This window comes from Hyla sarda, chromosome 4, assembly GCF_029499605.1.
Source record: "Hyla sarda isolate aHylSar1 chromosome 4, aHylSar1.hap1, whole genome shotgun sequence".
Classification (NCBI taxonomy): Eukaryota; Metazoa; Chordata; class Amphibia; order Anura; family Hylidae; genus Hyla; species Hyla sarda.
Genome location: NC_079192.1, coordinates 117,775,308 through 117,796,082, shown reverse-complemented (window position 1 = coordinate 117,796,082; position 20,775 = coordinate 117,775,308). Strand labels below are relative to the sequence as shown.

General features: G+C 40.2%; 2 protein-coding genes across 2 annotated transcripts in view; both read right to left on the bottom strand.

The window, feature by feature from the left end:
• Nucleotides 1–1,514: 1,514 nt before the first annotated feature.
• On the bottom strand, nucleotides 1,515–6,501 carry LOC130367391 (uncharacterized). Its single transcript, XM_056569808.1, has 5 exons — nucleotides 6,430–6,501; nucleotides 3,021–3,179; nucleotides 2,600–2,751; nucleotides 2,060–2,470; nucleotides 1,515–1,588 (listed from the first exon to the last, which is right to left on the bottom strand). The coding sequence occupies exons 1-5, from the start codon at nucleotides 6,499–6,501 to the stop codon at nucleotides 1,528–1,530; spliced, it is 855 nt and encodes a 284-aa protein (XP_056425783.1). The 3' UTR covers nucleotides 1,515–1,527.
• Nucleotides 6,502–12,264: 5,763 nt separating this feature from the next.
• Nucleotides 12,265–20,775, bottom strand: part of MRPS11 (mitochondrial ribosomal protein S11) — a 176,801-nt gene continuing 168,290 nt past the window's right edge. The window contains exon 7 of the mRNA XM_056571904.1: nucleotides 12,265–12,624. Within this exon, the coding sequence (XP_056427879.1) occupies nucleotides 12,517–12,624 (108 nt within the window). The 3' untranslated portion in view covers nucleotides 12,265–12,516. The remainder of the gene's footprint in view (nucleotides 12,625–20,775) is intronic.

Here is a 20,775-nt window from a genome sequence, read left to right as displayed (position 1 = left end):
ATATATATATATATATATATATAAATAAATAGTTCATCAAAATCAATGCAGCAATACTTAGCCAAAGATGTACGATGCCAGCGCCTCGACCCAATCACAGTCCGTACAATAGAAGAAACTGGCGCAGCATTCAAAAATAGTAAAAATTTGAAAAAGTGTGAAAAATTAAAAGGAATACATTTTTCACATTTTTACTATTATTGAGTGCTGCGCCAGTTTCTTCTATATATATATATATATGTATATATATATATATATATATATATATATATATATATATATATATATATATATATATATGTTGTAGGAAAACAGCACATCCCAAAAAAAATTATATTAAATGTATTATGGTGCTCGCAGGTCCAGACCCGGGTCAGGGATCCATTTTAGATAAAAAGAGAATATCCACAGCACACATCCAATGGGTGAAAAATCAAAAGTGGTTTATTCCATCAAACAGAGTGTCCAGAACAACATTTCAACCAGCTCTCTTGGTCTTTTTCAAGCTCAGTATATCTAGTGTCTCACACATCTTATATAGGGGCATTCATCAAATGCCATCAATAACAATAATCATACAATTAGTGCAAAATTATACAAAATTACTCATATAGAAAATAACAACGTGCATACATTGTGTATATAAATATTAAATATAGGAAAAACGTGCAAAATTTACATGGATATTATTCATGATCACAACCAATAGTGCTACATTACTTAATTGGACATTATTATATAAATCATAACGCCCAGGTGATGGTTAAAAACAATTAAAAACAAAATATACAGTGTCTATGGGAGCGCTCACTCATCGGTACATGATTAGGTGTTCCTGGCTTGTAAACATTACAAATGCGCATGTCTGTCGCACTAACAAATTCGTCTCATCGGCGTCACGTCACATCCGGCCGGGGCCACCAATACCGGAAGTGCAACATCCATCATCATGGCAACAAACCAACTGCATACTGCGCCTGCGTGCAGTGTAGTATACTAATCCGGCGCACGCGCACATCGCCTGCATATGCGCGGCAGCCATTTAACTTAAGGGAAAAGGTTCCATATATGAATACCGTGCGTTCATGAGCGCACGGCGGGCATATTAGAGACTGGCAAATCTGCCCTTACTCCGCTGTTAGCCATAATCAGGGTATAGAAGCAGCATGAGAAGGTAAGGTAAGTATATTGGCTCGGTACCCGGCACAATGAAGTGTCGGATGCCCAGACATATACCCGGCATCTCAACGGTCACCATCAATCAAGTGGATATCCGGAGAGGTCAGGTTTACACTACCTCAACCCAATGACCCTCACGGTCACTACAAGTTCAAAGAATTAACCCCTAGGCATATGAGCAGAATTGTGCATGGACCAAATGTAGAAAATAAATAATAAATAAAACAAAAAAACATTCTAGTTGCCATGACACAGATGTGCACCACCCAGATTGAGGCTCATCCTCATGAATGTGACAACACCTCGATGATGTAAGTATCAACAATTTTATTAATGAGCAATATTACATCATAAATACATATCTTCCACTGTACTATCCGGTGAGCGAGGAAGTCTCCACATTAGTACACTGTAAAAGGAACAAGAAAAAACTTGTTAATCAGAATATTAACACATTCATATTTATAGATCATACTGAGTATACTCAAACTGATGTACGAGGACATGGGCTGCATCCTAAGGTACCTATTTCCCCACAATCCTAGAAGATATTTTAAAATCCACATTTAGACCCTTTGGTTTCAAACAATCCAGTTCAAAAATCCATTTCAGTTCACGACGCTTCAATAATGCCTGTCTATCCCCCCCTCTCTTTAGTGGTGGGATATGATCCACAATCATGAATTTCAGTTCACTTTCACTATGTCCCGAGTCCAAAAAATGTTTTGGTACCGGGAGATCCATTTTCTTTTTTTGAATAGTGTACCGATGTTGGTTTATCCGAGTTTTTATGTCCCATGTGGTTTCACCTACATAGATAAGACCACATGGGCACCAAAGTACATAAATTACATATGAGGAATTACAATTAAGATAGTACCTGATAGGATACTCAAGGTGTGTAATAGGGTGTTGGAATTTTTCACCTTTCACTAGATATTTACAGTTGACACACACTCTACACGGAAAGCAACCCTTTCTGTCCACCGAGATGTATTTTTGTGTTCCCCCAGTCTTTTTTGAAATATCAGCCACCACGAGTTTGTCTCTGAGATTTGTTGTCCTCCTATATGACATCAAAGGAGGAAGAACAAATTCAGGGACATTCTCATATCCACTTAGTAAATGCCAATGCTTGCGCAAAACTTTTGCTATCATTGGTGACAGGTCATTATATGTACTTACAAATGCTATCCGTCTGCTTTGTGTCCTTATAGGTCCTTGTCCGTCTCTGCCAATTGTCACTCTCCGTCTCTGTCTCTCTAAAAGTTCATGTGGATATCCTCTTTGTCTGAAATTAAAGGTCATCCGGTCAAGTGCTTTGTTCAATTTATCAGGAGTGTCAGTAATCCTCCTTGCCCGCAGCATTTGGCTGTAAGGCAAGGAGTTGACCATAGCCCTTGGGTGGCAACTATCATACCTGAGTATGGTATTCCTGTCCGTGTCCTTGGTAAATAAGTCAGTTGTTAAATGTCCATTTTCTACTGTCACCAAAACGTCTAGGAAGCTGACCGATTGGGATGAATGTGTCAGGGTAAAACTGATGTCCGATAGTCTGCTGTTTAAATAACCCTGAAAAGATAACAAATCTGTTAAATTACCAGTCCAAATAATAAAAATATCATCTATGTACCTCCACCACTCCAGTAAATATCTGGAGTGGGGAGATACATAGACGAACTGTTCCTCAAAATTCCTCATGTAAATATTGGCGTATGTGGGGGCAACATTGCTCCCCATAGCGGTTCTCTTCCGCTGTAAATACAGTTTACCGTCAAACGAAAAATAATTATTATATAATACCAATTTTAACAATGAGATAACAAAGTCAATTTTCTCACCAGGAAAGCAGGCATCAAACTCCTAGTCACTGACTCCACACCCCCATCATGCTGGATGGAGGTGTAGAGGCTCACTACATCAAAAGATGCTATGATACAATTATCGGGTATCTCCAGACATTCAATTTTCTGTAATAAGTCAGAGGTGTCTCTAATGAACTTTTAGAGAGACAGAGACGGAGAGTGACAATTGGCAGAGACGGACAAGGACCTATAAGGACACAAAGCAGACGGATAGCATTTGTAAGTACATATAATGACCTGTCACCAATGATAGCAAAAGTTTTGCGCAAGCATTGGCATTTACTAAGTGGATATGAGAATGTCCCTGAATTTGTTCTTCCTCCTTTGATGTCATATAGGAGGACAACAAATCTCAGAGACAAACTCGTGGTGGCTGATATTTCAAAAAAGACTGGGGGAACACAAAAATACATCTCGGTGGACAGAAAGGGTTGCTTTCCGTGTAGAGTGTGTGTCAACTGTAAATATCTAGTGAAAGGTGAAAAATTCCAACACCCTATTACACACCTTGAGTATCCGATCAGGTACTATCTTAATTGTAATTCCTCATATGTAATTTATGTACTTTGGTGCCCATGTGGTCTTATCTATGTAGGTGAGTCCACATGGGACATAAAAACTCGGATAAACCAACATCGGTACACTATTCGAAAAAAGAAAATGGATCTCCCGGTACCAAAACATTTTTTGGACTCGGGACATAGTGAAAGTGAACTGAAATTCATGATTGTGGATCATATCCCACCACTAAAGAGAGGGGGGGATAGACAGGCATTATTGAAGCGTCGTGAACTGAAATGGATTTTTGAACTGGATTGTTTGAAACCAAAGGGTCTAAATGTGGATTTTAAAATATCTTCTAGGATTGTGGGAAAATAGGTACCTTAGGATGCAGCCCATGTCCTCGTACATCAGTTTGAGTATACTCAGTATGATCTATAAATATGAATGTGTTAATATTCTGATGAACAATTTTTTTCTTGTTCCTTTTACAGTGTACTAATGTGGAGACTTCCTCGCTCACCGGATAGTACAGTGGAAGATATGTATTTATGATGTAATATTGCTCATTAATAAAATTGTTGATACTTACATCATTGAGGTGTTGTCACATTCATGAGGATGAGCCTCAATCTGGGTGGTGCACATCTGTGTCATGGCAACTAGAATGTTTTTTTGTTTTATTTATTATTTATTTTCTACATTTGGTCCATGCACAATTCTGCTCATATGCCTAGGGGTTAATTCTTTGAACTTGTAGTGACCGTGAGGGTCATTGGGTTGAGGTAGTGTAAACCTGACCTCTCCGGATATCCACTTGATTGATGGTGACCGTTGAGATGCCGGGTATATGTCTGGGCATCCGACACTTCATTGTGCCGGGTACCGAGCCAATATACTTACCTTACCTTCTCATGCTGCTTCTATACCCTGATTATGGCTAACAGCGGAGTAAGGGCAGATTTGCCAGTCTCTAATATGCCCGCCGTGCGCTCATGAACGCACGGTATTCATATATGGAACCTTTTCCCTTAAGTTAAATGGCTGCCGCGCATATGCAGGCGATGTGCGCGTGCGCCGGATTAGTATACTACACTGCACGCAGGCGCAGTTGGTTTGTTGCCATGACGATGGATGATGCACTTCCGGTATTGGTGGCCCCGGCCGGATGTGACGTGACGCCGATGAGACGAATTTGTTAGTGCGACAGACATGCGCATTTGTAATGTTTACAAGCCAGGAACACCTAATCATGTACCGGTGAGTGAGCGCTCCCATAGACACTGTATATTTTGTTTTTAATTGTTTTTAACCATCACCTGGGCGTTATGATTTATATAATAATGTCCAATTAAGTAATGTAGCACTATTGGTTGTGATCATGAATAATATCCATGTAAATTTTGCACGTTTTTCCTATATTTAATATTTATATACACAATGTATGCACATTATTTTCTATATGAGAAATTTTGTATAATTTTGCACTAATTGTATGATTATTGTTATTGATGGCATTTGATGAATGCCCCTATATAAGATGTGTGAGACACTAGATATACTGAGCTTGAAAAAGACCAGGAGAGCTGGTTGAAACGTTGTTCTGGACACTCTGTTTCATGGAATAAACCACTTTTGATTTTTCACCCATTGGATGTGTGCTGTGGATATTCTCTTTATATATATATTATATATATTATATATATATATATATATATATATATATATATATACACATACATACACACACTATATATTACCAAAGTTAGGGAAAGCCAAAGCATAGAAGGCAGTCCTTGGCACCGCTGTAGCTACACTGTTTGAAGCCCCCAATCTTCCACAGAACTGTGTATCCTTGTGTTTTTAGATCTGTATGTGGTGCTCACGCATGAGAACTGAGACATATAACTTTGCAATGTAGAGCAGAAACGAAGCACTCACCAGATCTGTAGAGCAGTATCTTCAAGCTTCTTTGTGGAGGTAAATCAGGATACATTTCGTGCACAACAGCATACCGTAGAGTCAGATAATCAGGTTAAAACTTATTAATAATGATAACATGTAGCGTAAGCAGGTTGAAGAGCTTTGTGCCAGACGACCCCCCCCCCCCCCCGAGGTCTTGAGACAGGCCAAAGACAATAGCAGAATCTTTGCCGTATCCCCCCCCCCCCCCCCCCCCCATGGCATTGTTATAAAAAAAAAAAGAAAAGAGGAAAAAATGATATATTTATTTTTGCATTTAATAACAATCCCATTGACCAGGTCATCAAAGGAGCGTTACATCAAAACTGGTACATGCTTTAACAGGATAGTGATTTAGCCAAATACACTAAATAAAAACCCATAGTCACATATAAAAGAAGTAGAACTATTCATGATTACCTGAAGATGAAAATGAACAAAAAACTATAAAAAAAAAGGATTGGTTGTCTGAACAGAAACCAAAGGGGAATTTTCCATGTGGGACATGTTCCTTTTGTACATATAACTGTAATTTTAGGGAAATTACCTTGGGAGGAGAGAATTAGGATCGACCAATTCTTCACATGCAGATCAAACTATGTGGTCTATGCCCTGTATTGCAAATGCAGTTTTTTTTTATGTAGGAAAAACTATTCGTCCACTTTTCCACCGCATTAGAGAACGTTAGATCAAATACTAAAGGGTCCAGAGCAACTCGGATGATCAATCATGTGAATGAAGTCCACAACGGTGATTCAAAAGCATTGCAGTTTGCAGCCAGTTACACCTCCCAAAAAGGGAGGTGATAGACATCAGCAATTACTAGTTAAAGAGGCCAGATGGATCGCTAAACTCAATGCTACTGGCCTACTAGGTATGAATGACAGAATTGAAATAGTATTATGAAAATTATCTGATGTACCTCCTTTGTTAGATTCACATGTCTGTAGTTGTTTTTAATTATGCCTTTCCTTTTGCTGTTTAGCATCACCATGGTGACGGGTTCCGGGTGTTATAAACACACTACTGAAGTGAGCACGTTAGGGGCCTGACAAAGCATGACGCCGCGCGATATGGTTCGGATACCCCCCCCCCACGCCACGGCTCCTGTCGGCTCCCCTGCATAAAATGTATCCCGATTTACCTTCACAATAAAACTTGAAGATACTGCTCTACAGATCATTCTGTTTCTGCTCTACAATGCAAAGTTAGGGAAAGATTTTCTCCAATTATGCTATATGAAAAAACTGCATGCCATTAGATCTGATACGATGGAATGCTTTGAAACATGGTAACTACAGATAAGTTGATTTGACTTTTTAGTCCGTTGAAAACTCTTACTATCTTACCTCTAGATATCTCTGCCCACCGGGCACTGACTTTTTTTTTTTTTCCTGCACTGACCTGAAGTCTTTCTGTTTTCCTATTGTTCATTTCATTGTATTGATACACGGTAATTTTTCAATGTGTAATGTTGCTGTCACTTGCGCCCCCTACGTGGGGATTATATATTTCTCAAATGTTAAAGGGGTACTCCAGGAGAACTAAACCCATAGCCCATCCTTTCCCTATCATCAAACTATTTAATTATCTAAATATCATTCATTAGCTATATAGAGCAGTTTCTCCTCTTGGTTGTCACTTACATGCATGAAGTGAGGGAATGACATCATCCAGCCATCCACTCTGTCCAAATCCCTCTCTGAAAACAGCCCCCACCTTCCTGACACACACAGGTCATGTGATGTCTGCCCTGCACTGATAAAAAGTGTTCGCTCAAGATTAAAAAAGTTATGCTGAACTTGTCAATGTTTGGAAGCTTTCTGCAGAATGAATGGAGCCAGTGGCAGAGCATGTCCACTGCCTCTCCAATTATTCAAGGGACAATTGACCTCCACTCTTGGGGTCCAGGCAAGCAGCTATCTATCACATATCCTGTGGATAGCAGATAACCTTTAATCTTGGGACAACCACTTTAGGCCATCCTTGGGTTGCTTTTGTGGTCTGGTTCAAGTGCTTATCAATCTATGCCAGAGGTGCCCAACCATTTGTACCTTGTGAGCCACATTTAATTGAGTAATGGTTTAAAGCCACATCAAACGAACAATGGAGGAGATACATTAAGTATTCCATATAGAACAAAAATATGAATCGCAATAATTGTGGATTGTGAAAAATAGTAAAAAGAAAGTAAAAACAAAAAGGTGATAAATGTTATTAAGCCCCTCCACGAATGAGAAAAAAAAGTTTAAATCACTATTAAATCAGAACTATTAAAATGTAACATTACTGAAACCGCAGTCAATGGTGTAAATGTAATAAACAGGATTGATGATTTTTGGTCACTTCAAATACCAGATTAAAATAATCAGAAGTGACCAAAAAGTCCCATCAAAACAAAAAATGGTATCAATAAAAACTACACATCAATTGCTAAATTGCTTTTTTTCCCCCACTAATCTCTCCCAAAATTATATTTTTTGTTTCACTGTAGATTTTTTAGTGGTAAAATGAGTGATGTCATTTAAAAGTATAATTGGTGGCGCACAAAACAAGCCTCGTTTCTGTCTGTAGGGGGGAAATTTTAAGTGTTATGGCTTTTAGAAGGCGAGGAGGGAAAAAACAAAACCCCCTTCCGGTCCTTTAAGGGGTTCTCCACTGCCCTGCCATCCGGAGCTCTGCTCGCAGCGTCGGGAAGTTTATTACTCGTGTTCGAGGCTGCCCCCTCGTGACATCATGCCCGCCCCCTCAACGCAAGTCTATGTGAAGGGGGCGCAACCGCTGTCACGCCCTTTTCCCATAGACTTTCGTTGAGGGGGCGGGCGTGACGTCACGAGGGGGTGGGCATGAGGTCAGGAGGGGGCGGCCTCGAACACGGAAGCCCGCACACAGCGTTCGGAGTAATAAACTTCCGGACGCTGCAAGCAGAGCTCCGGAAGGCAGGGCAGTGGAGAACCCCTTTAAATAGGCACTGTCAGATATAAAAACTTTTGATATGTTGTAAAGCATGCAAAACCAATAGGTTTTTCAATTGCTTTCATTAGAAAATTTTCAGTATTTCATACTGAAAAAGCCAGTCAACTGCCCCCCCTGCCTCCTGGGATGCATTCAGTGCTTCTGTCTATACTGCTTCGTCCTGGACTCCAGGACGTTTTGGAGGGGCTGTACACATGTGAAGAGAAGGGGAGGAGCAGGAAGACTGCTGCCAGCTCTCACACAGCAGACATCAGTGAGAGAGGTAGAAACATGCATTGCAGACGAAAAAGTAAGTGTCAGTGTGTATGTGTAAGAATATATGAAGCCAGTGTGTGTGTGTGTGTAATAAAGGGGGACTACAATCATATCCTTTAGCTGTTGCAAAACTAAAACTCCCAGCATGCCTGCACAGCCAAATGATGTGTGGGCATGCTGGGAGCTGTAGTTTTGCAACAGCTGGAGGCACCCTGGTTGGGAAGCACTGGACTGAGGAGAGGGAGGGGGAGGAGGGGGAGTGGTTATCACAGTGAGTACTAGGGATCGACCGATATCGTTTTTTTAGGGCCGATACCGATAATCGGTGCAGGTTAGGGCCGATAGCCGATAACTTATACCGATATTCCGGTATAAGTTATTGGCTATTTAACCCCCTGCGACACCGCTGCAGATCATTGATTTAAAGCGGGCGCTTTAAATCAATGATCTGCAGTGGCTTTTGCGGGGCCATAGGCTGCCGCTGCCACCCGCTTCTCTCCCCCTACCTGTCAGGGTGGTCCAGGCCATCCATCCTTCCTTCCTGTAGTGTCCGGGGGCGTTCCGGGTGAAGAGTGAACCGGTACGGGATGTCCTTCTTCTCCGGCGGTCATCTTCTCCACTCCGGGCAGGCTCCGGCCTAGTACGCTGCATAGACACCGCTGCACAGTGACGCCCGTGCGCAGCGACGCACCTGACGTCACGGCGTAGCGGTGTCTATGCAGCGTACTAGGCCGGAGCCTGCCCGGAGAGGAGAAGATGACCGCTGGAGAAGGACAGCCCAGAGCGGTTCACTCTTCACCCGGAAAACCCCCGGACACTACAGGAAGGAAGGATGGATGAATGGCCCGGACCACCCCCATTACGGTTAAGTTTAATTTTTTTATTGACTCAGAGGGTGGGGGAGGGGCCCGACCGGTATAGCGGTATGGGCAAAAATCCATACCGGTATACCGCCCAGCATCACGGTGGGGGGTGCCACGCAGTGCGGTGGGTCGGGGGTGCGGTGCATCGGGGTGGTGGGGCTTTGCGGTGCGGGCGGCGGGGCATTATCGGCTTATCGGCAAGGTAATTGCCGATTCCGATAATGCCCAAAATCGTGATTATCGGCCGATAATATCGGCCATACCGATAATCGGTCGATCCCTAGTGAGTACCCGCCCCCTGCTTCTGGTGGACAAAATTAAGGTATTTCAGAAATAAAGCTAATTCTGAGAGAAATGTAGGTCATAGACACATAAAAAAGTACATGTATAACAGTTTCTGTTAGTCAACAGTGATCTGACGGGTACGCTTTAAGGAAATTCACTTACTCCCAGAGTTCCCTCCCACACGGCTGCGCTGCACAATAGAGCAACACAACAATGTCGGCAAGGGTGGAGACTATATTATATCAGGCCAGGCACATGAAATGCGGAGGAGGAATTAAGCTCATTTCTCCCCATTTCATACCCAATCCCCTCCATTTTATGTTCAGTAAATTAACATGAAATTGGGGGAGGTGGCTTTATAAAATAGGGGGATTAGACATTAAATAGGGGGGATTTTACCATTTGTTTATTATATCGAAATCACAATTTTTAACTTCCATAATCACAATCACACATTTTCCCCCTATCGTGCAGCCCTAATCTGCAAAAATTTGCAGATTAATATTTGAGGGGTACTTCCCACTAGCACCGGATCCCTGGATTAAGCTTCAGAAAACCTGGCACAGAAAGAAAAAAAATCAATATATTCTGCTGAGAAAAATGAAAAAATTACATGGTTTATAAAACTGACAACTGCTTTATCACTGCAAAATAACAAAAATAAATAATAAATTATAAATATATATATACATACATACCATATTTATTGGCATATAACACGCATTTTTTAGGCTAAAATTTTTAGCCTAAAGTCTATCTGCGTGTTATACGCCGATAAGCCGCTGCAGCTATATATTTATTAGTAACAAAAAAATACTATGTGCATTTTCACTCAAAAATGCCACCAAATGCCGCGCGGCTAAAACTGAAAGTTCCCGGCTAGCTCAGTCGGGCTGTTCGGGATAGCCGCGGCTAATCGCGGCATCCCGAACAGCTGACAGGACAGCGGGAGGGCCCCTTCCTGCCTCCTCGCTGTCCGATCGCCGAATGACTGCTCAGTGTCTGAGATCCAGGCATGAGCAGGCATGCGGCAGAATCGTTGATCACTGGTTTCTTATGAGAAACCAGTGATCAGCATAGGAGATCAGTGTGTGCAGTGTTATAGGTCCCTATGGGACCTATAGCACTGCAAAAAAAAAAAGTGAAAAAAAAAAGTGAAAAAAAAAAGTGAATAAAGATCATTTAACTCCTCCCCTATTAAAAGTTTGAATCACCCCCCTTTTCCAATAAAAAAAAAAACTGTGTAAATAAAAATAAACATATATGGTATCACCGCGTGCAGAAATGTCCAAATTATAAAAATATATCATTAATTAAACCGCTCGGTCAATGGCGTGCGCGCAAAAAAATTCCAAAGTCCAAAATAGTGCATTTTTTGTCACTTTTTATATCATTTAAATTGATCAATAAGTCCTATCAATGCAAAAATGGTACCGTTAAAAACTCCAGATCACGGCGCAAAAAATGAGCCCTCATACCGCCCCATACACGGAAAAATAAAAAAGTTATAGGGGTCAGAAGATGACAATTTTAAACGTATTAATTTTCCTGCATGTAGTTATGATTTTTTCCAGAAGTCCGACAAAATCAAACCTATATAAGTAAGGTATCATTTTAATCGTATGGACCTACAGAATAAATATCAGGTGTCATTTTTACCGAAAAATGTACTACGTAGAAACGGAAGCCCCCAAAAGTTACAAAACAGCGGTTTTTTTCAATTTTGTTGCACAATGATTTTTTTTCCCGTTTCACCGTAGATTTTTGGGCAAAATGACTGACGTCATTACAAAGTAGAATTGGTGGCGCAAAAAATAAGCCATCATATGGATTTTTAGGTGCAAAATTGAAAGAGTTATGATTTTTTAAAGGCAAGGAGCAAAAAACGAAAATGCAAAAACGGAAAAAAACCCGGTCCTTAAGGGGTTAAAGCGGTGTGTGAATGGAAAATCCTATTTTACCTTTTACCTGCCAAAATCTGCTTACCTGCTTGCTACCTTAAAAAAATAAAATAAGAAAATGCAGTAAAAAAACAAGATGAGATTAAGAGGTAAATGTCTCGATCAATATCAATATTCCACTAGTGTGTAAAACCAATCAAACTGTAGAATGTTATAAAAAGCTATGCAAATTGGTCAAAATGTCAATTCAACATTTGCTGAAAAGATTTTTTTTTATGCTATAGTTTAACTTTTATTTTTTTGTTGAAGTTTACAATGGGTTTTCTGCATAACCTATTGTTTGGAAAAGCAATTTTCTGTGGGGTGATTTATATTACTTGTAATTTTTGAAGAGTGTTAAAATCCCTGTGTAATTTTCAAGGACATAGAAGAAAAGAAGAAATGCACAGGGCTCACACTATACAAAAGGCAAGCTCAAACATTTTCATGACACTTTATTACAGCCATCTTTAAAGCAAAATAATCTTCTCTGTTAACCATAGCTTGAAAGTGCCTCATAAAAGCTGTCTGTGTATACATAGAGCAAAAAAATCCTGACTTCACAAAAGAGAACACATGACATTGTGCAGCCTGTCAGGAAAATACCAAGGACCTGCTTCTTCTTTACAGAATGTCCTGTTTGAATCAATACAGGGTATGTTTATTATTTTTAATGTTTTGCGCACTGGTTTACAATCTACGTGCTTTGCGTGGACGGCAACCATTGTGAGGTATGGGGGTGTTGTCTGTAATGGATATCACATCTAGTCCTCCCATGGTTAACCCTTTGATGGCATGCTGTGGAAAAAAAAAGAAAAAAGTACAATGATACTTGCCCTATAACACCTTACAGCGGTTTACATTGTATTTAGAACCTATAGTTCACCTTACCATCAAGATACGGAGAGGGAATTTCAAAAACACACAAGAGAAAGACATTTGAAGCTAAGTTGATACTTTTTTTATTTTATTTTTTATTCCTCAACGTGTATTTGAGCTTGTTATCGCATTATCAAAACTTCTTATAACCTGTGCTGGATTATCTTCTCTTATGCATCTCACTTCATCCTGCTTAATTATCAGTCTCTCCCTCCCCCCCCCCCCCCCCTTTTCTCATCCTTATCCATTTAGTCTGTGTTCCTATAACAGGACAATTTATGGCCCATCTTAGTGTGAATTCTCCACATATAATGTCTTAACCCCTGCATATCTGTGAGATGTAACCTGTGTCTTCTGCTTGTGAGCTTAGATTTGCCTTTGACTTGATAAAGGGAGGAATCTTCCATCTACACAATTCTGTTAGTTCAATAAAAAAGGTATTACAAGATACTGCAACATGTTTTGATTTTGATCACTGGACTAATATGGCTACTCAAATTTACTACATTATGGAAGATACACAAAGAATCCAGGAAGCCTTCAAACCTTTTCACTTTTATTTATTTACTTTTTGTTTTGTTGCTGCTTTATGCAAAATGATCAATACTTCATAATAGGAATGTGAAAATAGAAATGTAGATATTTTTTGCAAATTTATTAAAAATGAAAAGCTAAAGTATAGACATATGTATTTAGACCCTTTGCTATGACCTTTGAATTTTTAGCTCTGGGGGTCTCCTATTTCTCTTGCTCATTATTGAAGATGGTAAATTCAGGTGATTGTACAGGATTTAGAAAGACACAGACCCTGTCTATATAATGTCTCTCAGCTGACAATGTATAGCAGAATAAAAACCAAGCCATGAGTGGGAAAGAAATACCTGCAGAGCTCAGCAACAGAATTGTGGGATATCATAGATCTGGGGAAGTGTAAAAGAAAAAAAAAAAAAAGAAAAATAACACAATTCTACTGAAACTGAAAGCTCCCAAGAGCCTCAGTTATTCTTAAATAAAAGACGTTTGGAACAACCAAGACTTATCCCAGATTGGGCCGCCTCACCAAACTAAGTAATCAGGGGTAAAGGGCCTTGGTAACAGAGCATGTGCATGGTGCATGTGTGCAGATGGGAGAAACTTCCAGAAGGGGACCCATCACTGCAGCACTCTACAATTTGAGATTTAATGCAGAGTGGACAGAAAGAAGCCTCTACTCAGTAAAAGACACATGAAAGCCGTCTGGAGATTGTAAAAAAAACCCTAAAAAAATTTTCATTGAGACACAAGGGACTGTATAGGATGCGTAAAATATTTATTTAACCCCTTAAGGACTCAGGGTTTTTCCGTTTTTGCACTTTCGTTTTTTCCTCCTTACCTTTTAAAAATCATAACCCTTTCAATTTTCCACCTAAAAATCCATATTATGGCTTATTTTTTGCGTCGCCAATTCTACTTTGCAGTGACATTAGTCATTTTACCGAAAAATGCACGGCGAAACGGAAAAAAAAATCATTGTGCGACAAAATCGAAAAAAAAAACGCCATTTTGTAACTTTTGGGGGCTTCCGTTTCTACGCAGTGCATATTTCGGTAAAAATTACACCTTATCATTATTCTGTAGGTCCATACGGTTAAAATGATACCCTACTTATATAGGTTTGATTTTGTCGCACTTCTGGAAAAAATCATAACTACATGCAGGAAAATTTATACGTTTAAAAATGTCATCTTCTGACCCCTATAACTTTTTTATTTTTCCACGTACGGGGCGGTATGAGGACTCATTTTTTGCGCCGTGATCTGAAGTTTTTATTGGTATGATCTGTTTTGATCTGACATTTTGATCACTTTTTATTCATTTTTTAATGTTATAAAAAGTTACCAAAATACGCTTTTTTGGAGTTTGGAATTTTTTTGCGCGTACGCCATTGACCGTACGGCTTAATTAATGATATATTTTTATAGTTCGGACATTTACGCACGCGGCGATACCACATATGTTTATTTTTTTTTTTTTTTTACACTGTTTTATTTTTTTTATGGGAAAAGGGGGGTGATTCAAACTTTTATTAGGGAAGAGGTTAAATGACCTTTATTAACACTTTTTTTTTTACTTTTTTTTTTGCAGTGTTATAGGTCCCATAGGGACCTATAACACTGCACACACTGATCTTTTACACAGATCACAGGCGTGTATTAACACGCCTGTGATCAGCATTATCGGCGCTTGACTGCTCCTGCCTGGATCTCAGGCACGGAGCAGTCATTCGTCGATCGGACACCGAGGAGGCAGGTAAGAGCCCTCCCGGAGTCCGATCAGCTGTTCGGGACGCCGCGATTTCACCGCGGCGGTCCCGAACAGCCCGACTGAGCAGCCGGGATACTTTCAGTTTCACTTTAGAAGCGGCGGTCAGCTTTGACCGCCGCTTCTAAAGGGTTAATACTGCACATGGCCGCGATCGGCGATGTGCGGTATTAGCCGCGGGTCCCGGCCGTGATCAGCGCCGGGACCCACGCGATATGATGCGGGATCGCGGCGCGATCCCGCTTCATATCGCGGGAGCCGGCGCAGGACGTAAATATACATCCTGCGTCGTTAAGGGGTTAAAACTTGCAAAGTTACTTTCTGTTTCATTTCAAATGTATAAGGACAGTAAAAAATGGCAAATGCCTTAAATTCTAAAACTATTTTTACTCAATTGCTGGAACACTGGCAAACATGAAAGTTATATGTTCAGCACATTTATCACAATGTCTGGAAAGAGTTGTATCCATCAGACACATCACTTCCATTTTTTTTTTCCCAAAATGAACACACAGAAGCCAGTGAATTACTGAATGGATAGATGTGTTGTGTTTTCAGTTTGTATTGGCTTTTATGTGTAAAAAAAATTTCAAATCTAGCAGAATACAATTTCTTTAGATTCCTTCAATTCTGCGCTTTCAAACCACACACCCCTGCTCTCACCACCTCTTGCGGCTTCTGTCTTAAAAATATCTCAAATGTTCCTCCTCTGTGGCTTTCCATCTAACACTCGTGCCCCACCCTCTATTTAACCCTCAACTCTGCTGCCCAATTAAAGGGGTACTCCCCTGGAAAACATTTTTTATTTTATTTTTTATTTTTTTTCCCCTTAAGTACTCAGGGTTTTTTGTTTTTTTCTATTCAGTTTTGTTTTTTTCCTCCTTACCTTTTAAAAATCATAACCCTTTCAATTTTGCACCTAAAATTCCATATTATGGCTTATTTTTTGTGTCACCAATTCTCCTTTGCAGTGACCAAAAAAAATACTTTGCAGTTTACCAAAAAATCTACGGCGAAAAAGGTAAAACTAATTGTGTGACAAAATTGAATAAAAAATGCAATTTTGTAACTTTTGGGGGCTTCCGTTTCTACGCAGTGCATTTTTCGATAAAAATGACACTTTTTCTTTATTCTGTAGGTCCATACGATTAAATGGGCACTCTTATTAAAACTAATTTTTGCTATTGCACTCCTTATGGGAAATAAAAAATATTTCTAATATACTTTGTTTAAAAAAAAAAAATGAAGTTTTCTATGTTTTATTTGTGTTTAAAAAAGCTCAAGAGCACATTTCCCCCCATCTTATACACAGACTTAGGACTGAAGCCCAAACACAGGAAGTGCAGCCTGGAGTGCTGAGGGAGGTGTGTCCAACCAACAGCATACGGCAGTTAAGTGTGAGAGGAGCTATGATTGGATGAGGCTGGACACAACCCCCTCTGTACTCCAGGCTGCACTTCCTGTGTTTGGACCTCGGTCCTAAGTCTATGTATAAGATGGGGGAAAATGTTCTCTTGAGCTTTTTTTAAGCACAAATAAAACATAGAAAACTTCATTTATTTTTAAACAAAGTATAATAGAAATATTTTTTATTTACCATAAGGAGTGCAATAGCAAAAATGTATTTTAATGAGAGTTAACCTTTAAAATGATACCCTACTTTTATAGGTTTGATTTTGTCGTACTTCTGGAAAAAAAATCACAACTACATGCACGAAAATGAATACGTTTAAAATTGTCATCTCCTGACCCCTATAACTTTTTTATTTTTCCATGTACGGGGCGGTATGAGGGCTCATTTTTTATGCCGTGATCTGAAGTTTTAAGTGTTACCATTTTTGTATTGATTGGACTTTTTGATCGCTTTTTATTCATTTTTTCATGATATAAAAAGTGACCAAAAATACGCTATTTTGGACTTTGGAATTTGTTTGCGCGTACGCTATTGACCGTGCGATTTAATTAGCAATATATTTTTACAGTTCAGACGTTTCCACATGCGGCGATACCACATATGTTTATTTTTATTCAAATAGAGAAAACAGACATGGTCGCACATCCACAACATGCACAAAGATCTAATGCTTCTCAGCAACATTTATTACACGAACAGGTCGTTCATCTACCTTATGATAATGAAGTGCAAGTCCACTAGCCACATCACGGTCACCTGTAAGTAGTGGGTCCCTAACGTCCCTAGCATAAAATGGCATAGCACTGGGCGGCGACCACCCCCACCACAACACCAGTGCCCAGAGGGGGAACGACCCACTGGCAAAGCAGTCCCAATGCCGCTCAAACCAGTCCCAGGGCTGCACCTCCCCATAGACACTGTGCCACGGCAGCAATGGACGCCTCACAGCACCACACCATTGTAAACAAGGTATAGAAGCTCACTTATCATGTGCTCCCAGTCAGACTGGGAGGCTTCCAGAAAGGAAGGGGCCCAATGCAGCTTCCTGCTAATTTATATAGGGCTGGGATGAGGGGGAGGGGCAGAGTGCAGACCAAATATATATATATATATATATATATATATATATATATATATATATATATATATATATATATATATATATATGAGGGGGATAGATAGAGAGGAGGATAGAAAACACAATGTGAATTCAAATAGAGAAAACAGACATGGGCTTTGTCTGTGGGGTGGTGCCTGCCCAAAGCTAGGAGCTTGGTCAGGCAGCAGTGGGGCTGCCTGGCCACTGGGTCGTTCCCCCCGTGGGCAATGTGTCTCGGAGGCAGTGGTCGCCGCCAGGCGCCACGCCAGTGTTAGGTTAGAGACCCACTCTGACTAGGTGGCCTTGATGTGACGAATGGGCTTATACTTTTTGATCAAAATGTATACTAACAACCTGTTAGTTTTTTTAAATTATGCTGAGAAGCAAGTAGATCAAAATACAAAAGGTGAATGTGCGGCTATGTTTCTCTTTATGTTGTTTCTTTTTATTTACACATTTTTTTTTTTAAACGGGAAAAGGGTAGTGATTCTTACTTTTATTAGGGAAAAGGTTAAATGATCTTTGTTAACATTTTTTCACACTTTTGCAATGTTATAACCCCCTCTAGGGGCTATAACACTGCACACACTGATCTTCTACACAGATCCCTGAGATGCATTAACATGGCAATGATCAGTGTTATTTGGCAGTCGATTGATTTCTCCAAGCCTGAAATCCAGGCTTGAACAATCGCCGATCGGACGTGCCAGAGGCAGGTGACGGACCCTCCGCTCCCAATCTAGCTGATCGGAACATTGCAATTTCACCGCGATGGTACCTATCAGCCCGACTGAGCTGCCGGGAGTGTATTTTTGTTACTTTAGATGCGGCGATCAATTTTGAACGCCACGTCTAAAGGGTTAATAGCGCGTGGCACTACGATCGGTGTCGCACGCTATTAGCCCAGGGTCCCGGCTTTCATTAGCCACCGGGGCCAACCCGCTATGACCCTGCGTTATAGACCGGGACCGAGCGCAGGGGGTACAGGTACGCCCTGCACCCTTAAGAGGTTAAATCAACTGGTGCCATAAAGTGAAACAGATTTGTACATTACTTATATTAAAAAATCTTAATCTTTCAGCTGCTGTATGCTCCACAGGAAGCTCTTTTCTTTTTTTATTTCCTTTCTGTCTGACCACAGTGCTCTCTGCTGACACCTCTGTCCATTTTAGGAACTGTCTGGAGCAAGATAGGTTTGCTATGGGATTTTTTCCTACTCTGGACAGTTCCTTAAATGGATAGAGGTGTCAGCAGAGAGCACTGTGGTCAGGCAGAAAGGAAATTCAAAAAGAAAAAGAACTTCCCGTGGAGCATTCATCAGCTGATAAGTACAGGAAGGATTAAGATTTACAAATCTGTTTAACTTTCTGGCACCAGTTGATTTAAAAAAATGTTTTCCAGGGGAGTACCCCTTTAATTCCATTTCTCCCCTTTCTTATCCTCTGCCAATCTCGTCATTGGCTACTCATCGCCCAGCATAATAAGTTTAAACTATTAACAATGATACCCTGTCCTCTTTGTCTCTGACCTGACCCCCAATATCTCTCGTCATGCAATTCCCAATCCTGTTAGGACCTACTTCTGTGCTTTTTGTTTGTCTGCACCTCATACAACCAGCTCCAAGATTTCTCCTGTGCTTCCCTCATACGCTGGAAATTACTACACCATCAAAAGCATTCTGAAAAACGATTTATTCCATACAGCCTACAACTTATATTAACCTGCAGCTTTCCACTGTACTGCACTTTGAACAGCTGCTCCCCACTGTCTCCCTCCCCTCACCTTGTAGATTGTGAATCCTTGCGGGCTCTGTACTGGTCTGTCATTTTATGTACTGGACTTTTGACTTATGCTACTTATTTTAACCCCCTTATCACATGTACAGCACCCTGGAATTAATGGTGCATTTAAATGAATAATAATGGGCCTTTCAGTTGCACTTTGTATGTGTAGATTGCGTCAAGGACCAGCATGCGCCTGTAACTATAAAAGGAAATGTTCACCTTTAAGATAAATTAGATTTAGATAAGATTAATGGGCAAGCAATTCCAAGGAGCTGCCAGTAACACACAGTATGAGAAGTCCATTTAACTGTCAGATGTGGACAGTGCCAATATTGTCCTGGTTCCTCTTCTGGGATGTCTTTATGATTCTAATTCAAATGGGAGATGCAAAATGGTTTCCCTTCTTCCTGGCGGCATGCTCTAAACCTCCCTCCTTGTGTACAACAAATATAGGTCATCCTCTTTCCCTACGTCTTGTAGATACTATATGATCACATTTACAACACAGCGCACACAAAAGGGAGAACCCACTGTGTCAAGATAGGAGAAACAAGAAGCAATTATGTTCTGCAAGGGTTTCTTCATACATCCGACACATAAAATTATTAGGCTACCTATTGGCTGACAGGTGGGAATCTCTTAGAATTGCAAATGTAAAAGAAAATGCCAATAGAAACAAAAATGTAGTAGACAATCATCCAGATGCTCACTTTATTATCTATCTGTACAAAACATTAAATGCTAAAAATTTCCACAAAAAGGCTAAAGTCAGAAACTGGCCATACAATTATTTTATCTGGTCTTTGTTGGGTTGAGGAATGGTCTAGACGAAAGTAAGACTTTTAAACTATGACAAGTACTCAATGTCACACAAAGATGTTGTTCAAAAGGGAATAACTGGACTTGCTACAATGTGCTGGTGGTTTCAGGCCATGCAGATGCCTCATTGACCCTTGATATGACATGTACCAGTCTGTGATTGGAAGCAGAAAAACTGCTGACCTTAACCTTACTGTAGGTCTCCTCTCATCAGCGAATGTCAAATGAAGCACTTGGCATACATACTTTACAGGTACAGTGCATATTTTGAAAGGTTATGTGCAGACTTGACATCGAGGTTTGGTCGTAATGGAGCTGTCGCATTAACTTCCCTGCCACATACAGACGTGTACATTATAGCCATTGTCATCATATATTTTCTAAAGCCAAATGGGCAAAATCTATTAATTTAGACTGGAAATGTAGATATTGTTTGTAAAGGGAGACAATGGAAACTGATGCCCATACCTCCTACATTTAAAGGAAATATATAATCTATTATTGTTTTTTAACTAATAAAAAGTATGTTTCTTGTTTTTTTCTTTAAAGGGGTACTCCACTGCCCCAGTGTCCGAAACATTTTGTTCTGAACACTGGGTATGGGCTACTGGGGTCATGACGTCATGCACACGCCCCCAAGTGATGTCACGCCA

Bases quoted from the DNA above. Each gene is read 5' to 3' on its own strand.
- LOC130367391 (XM_056569808.1), bottom strand. From the start codon at position 6,501: ATGGTGATGCTAAACAGCAAAAGGAAAGGCATAATTAAAAACAACTAC. The intron at 2,471-2,599 runs GTATGATAGTTG...CTTTAATTTCAG, and splicing joins GACAGGAATACCATACTCAG to ACAAAGAGGATATCCACATG. The intron at 1,589-2,059 runs GTACTATCTTAA...TTCCTTTTACAG, and splicing joins CACCTTGAGTATCCTATCAG to TGTACTAATGTGGAGACTTC.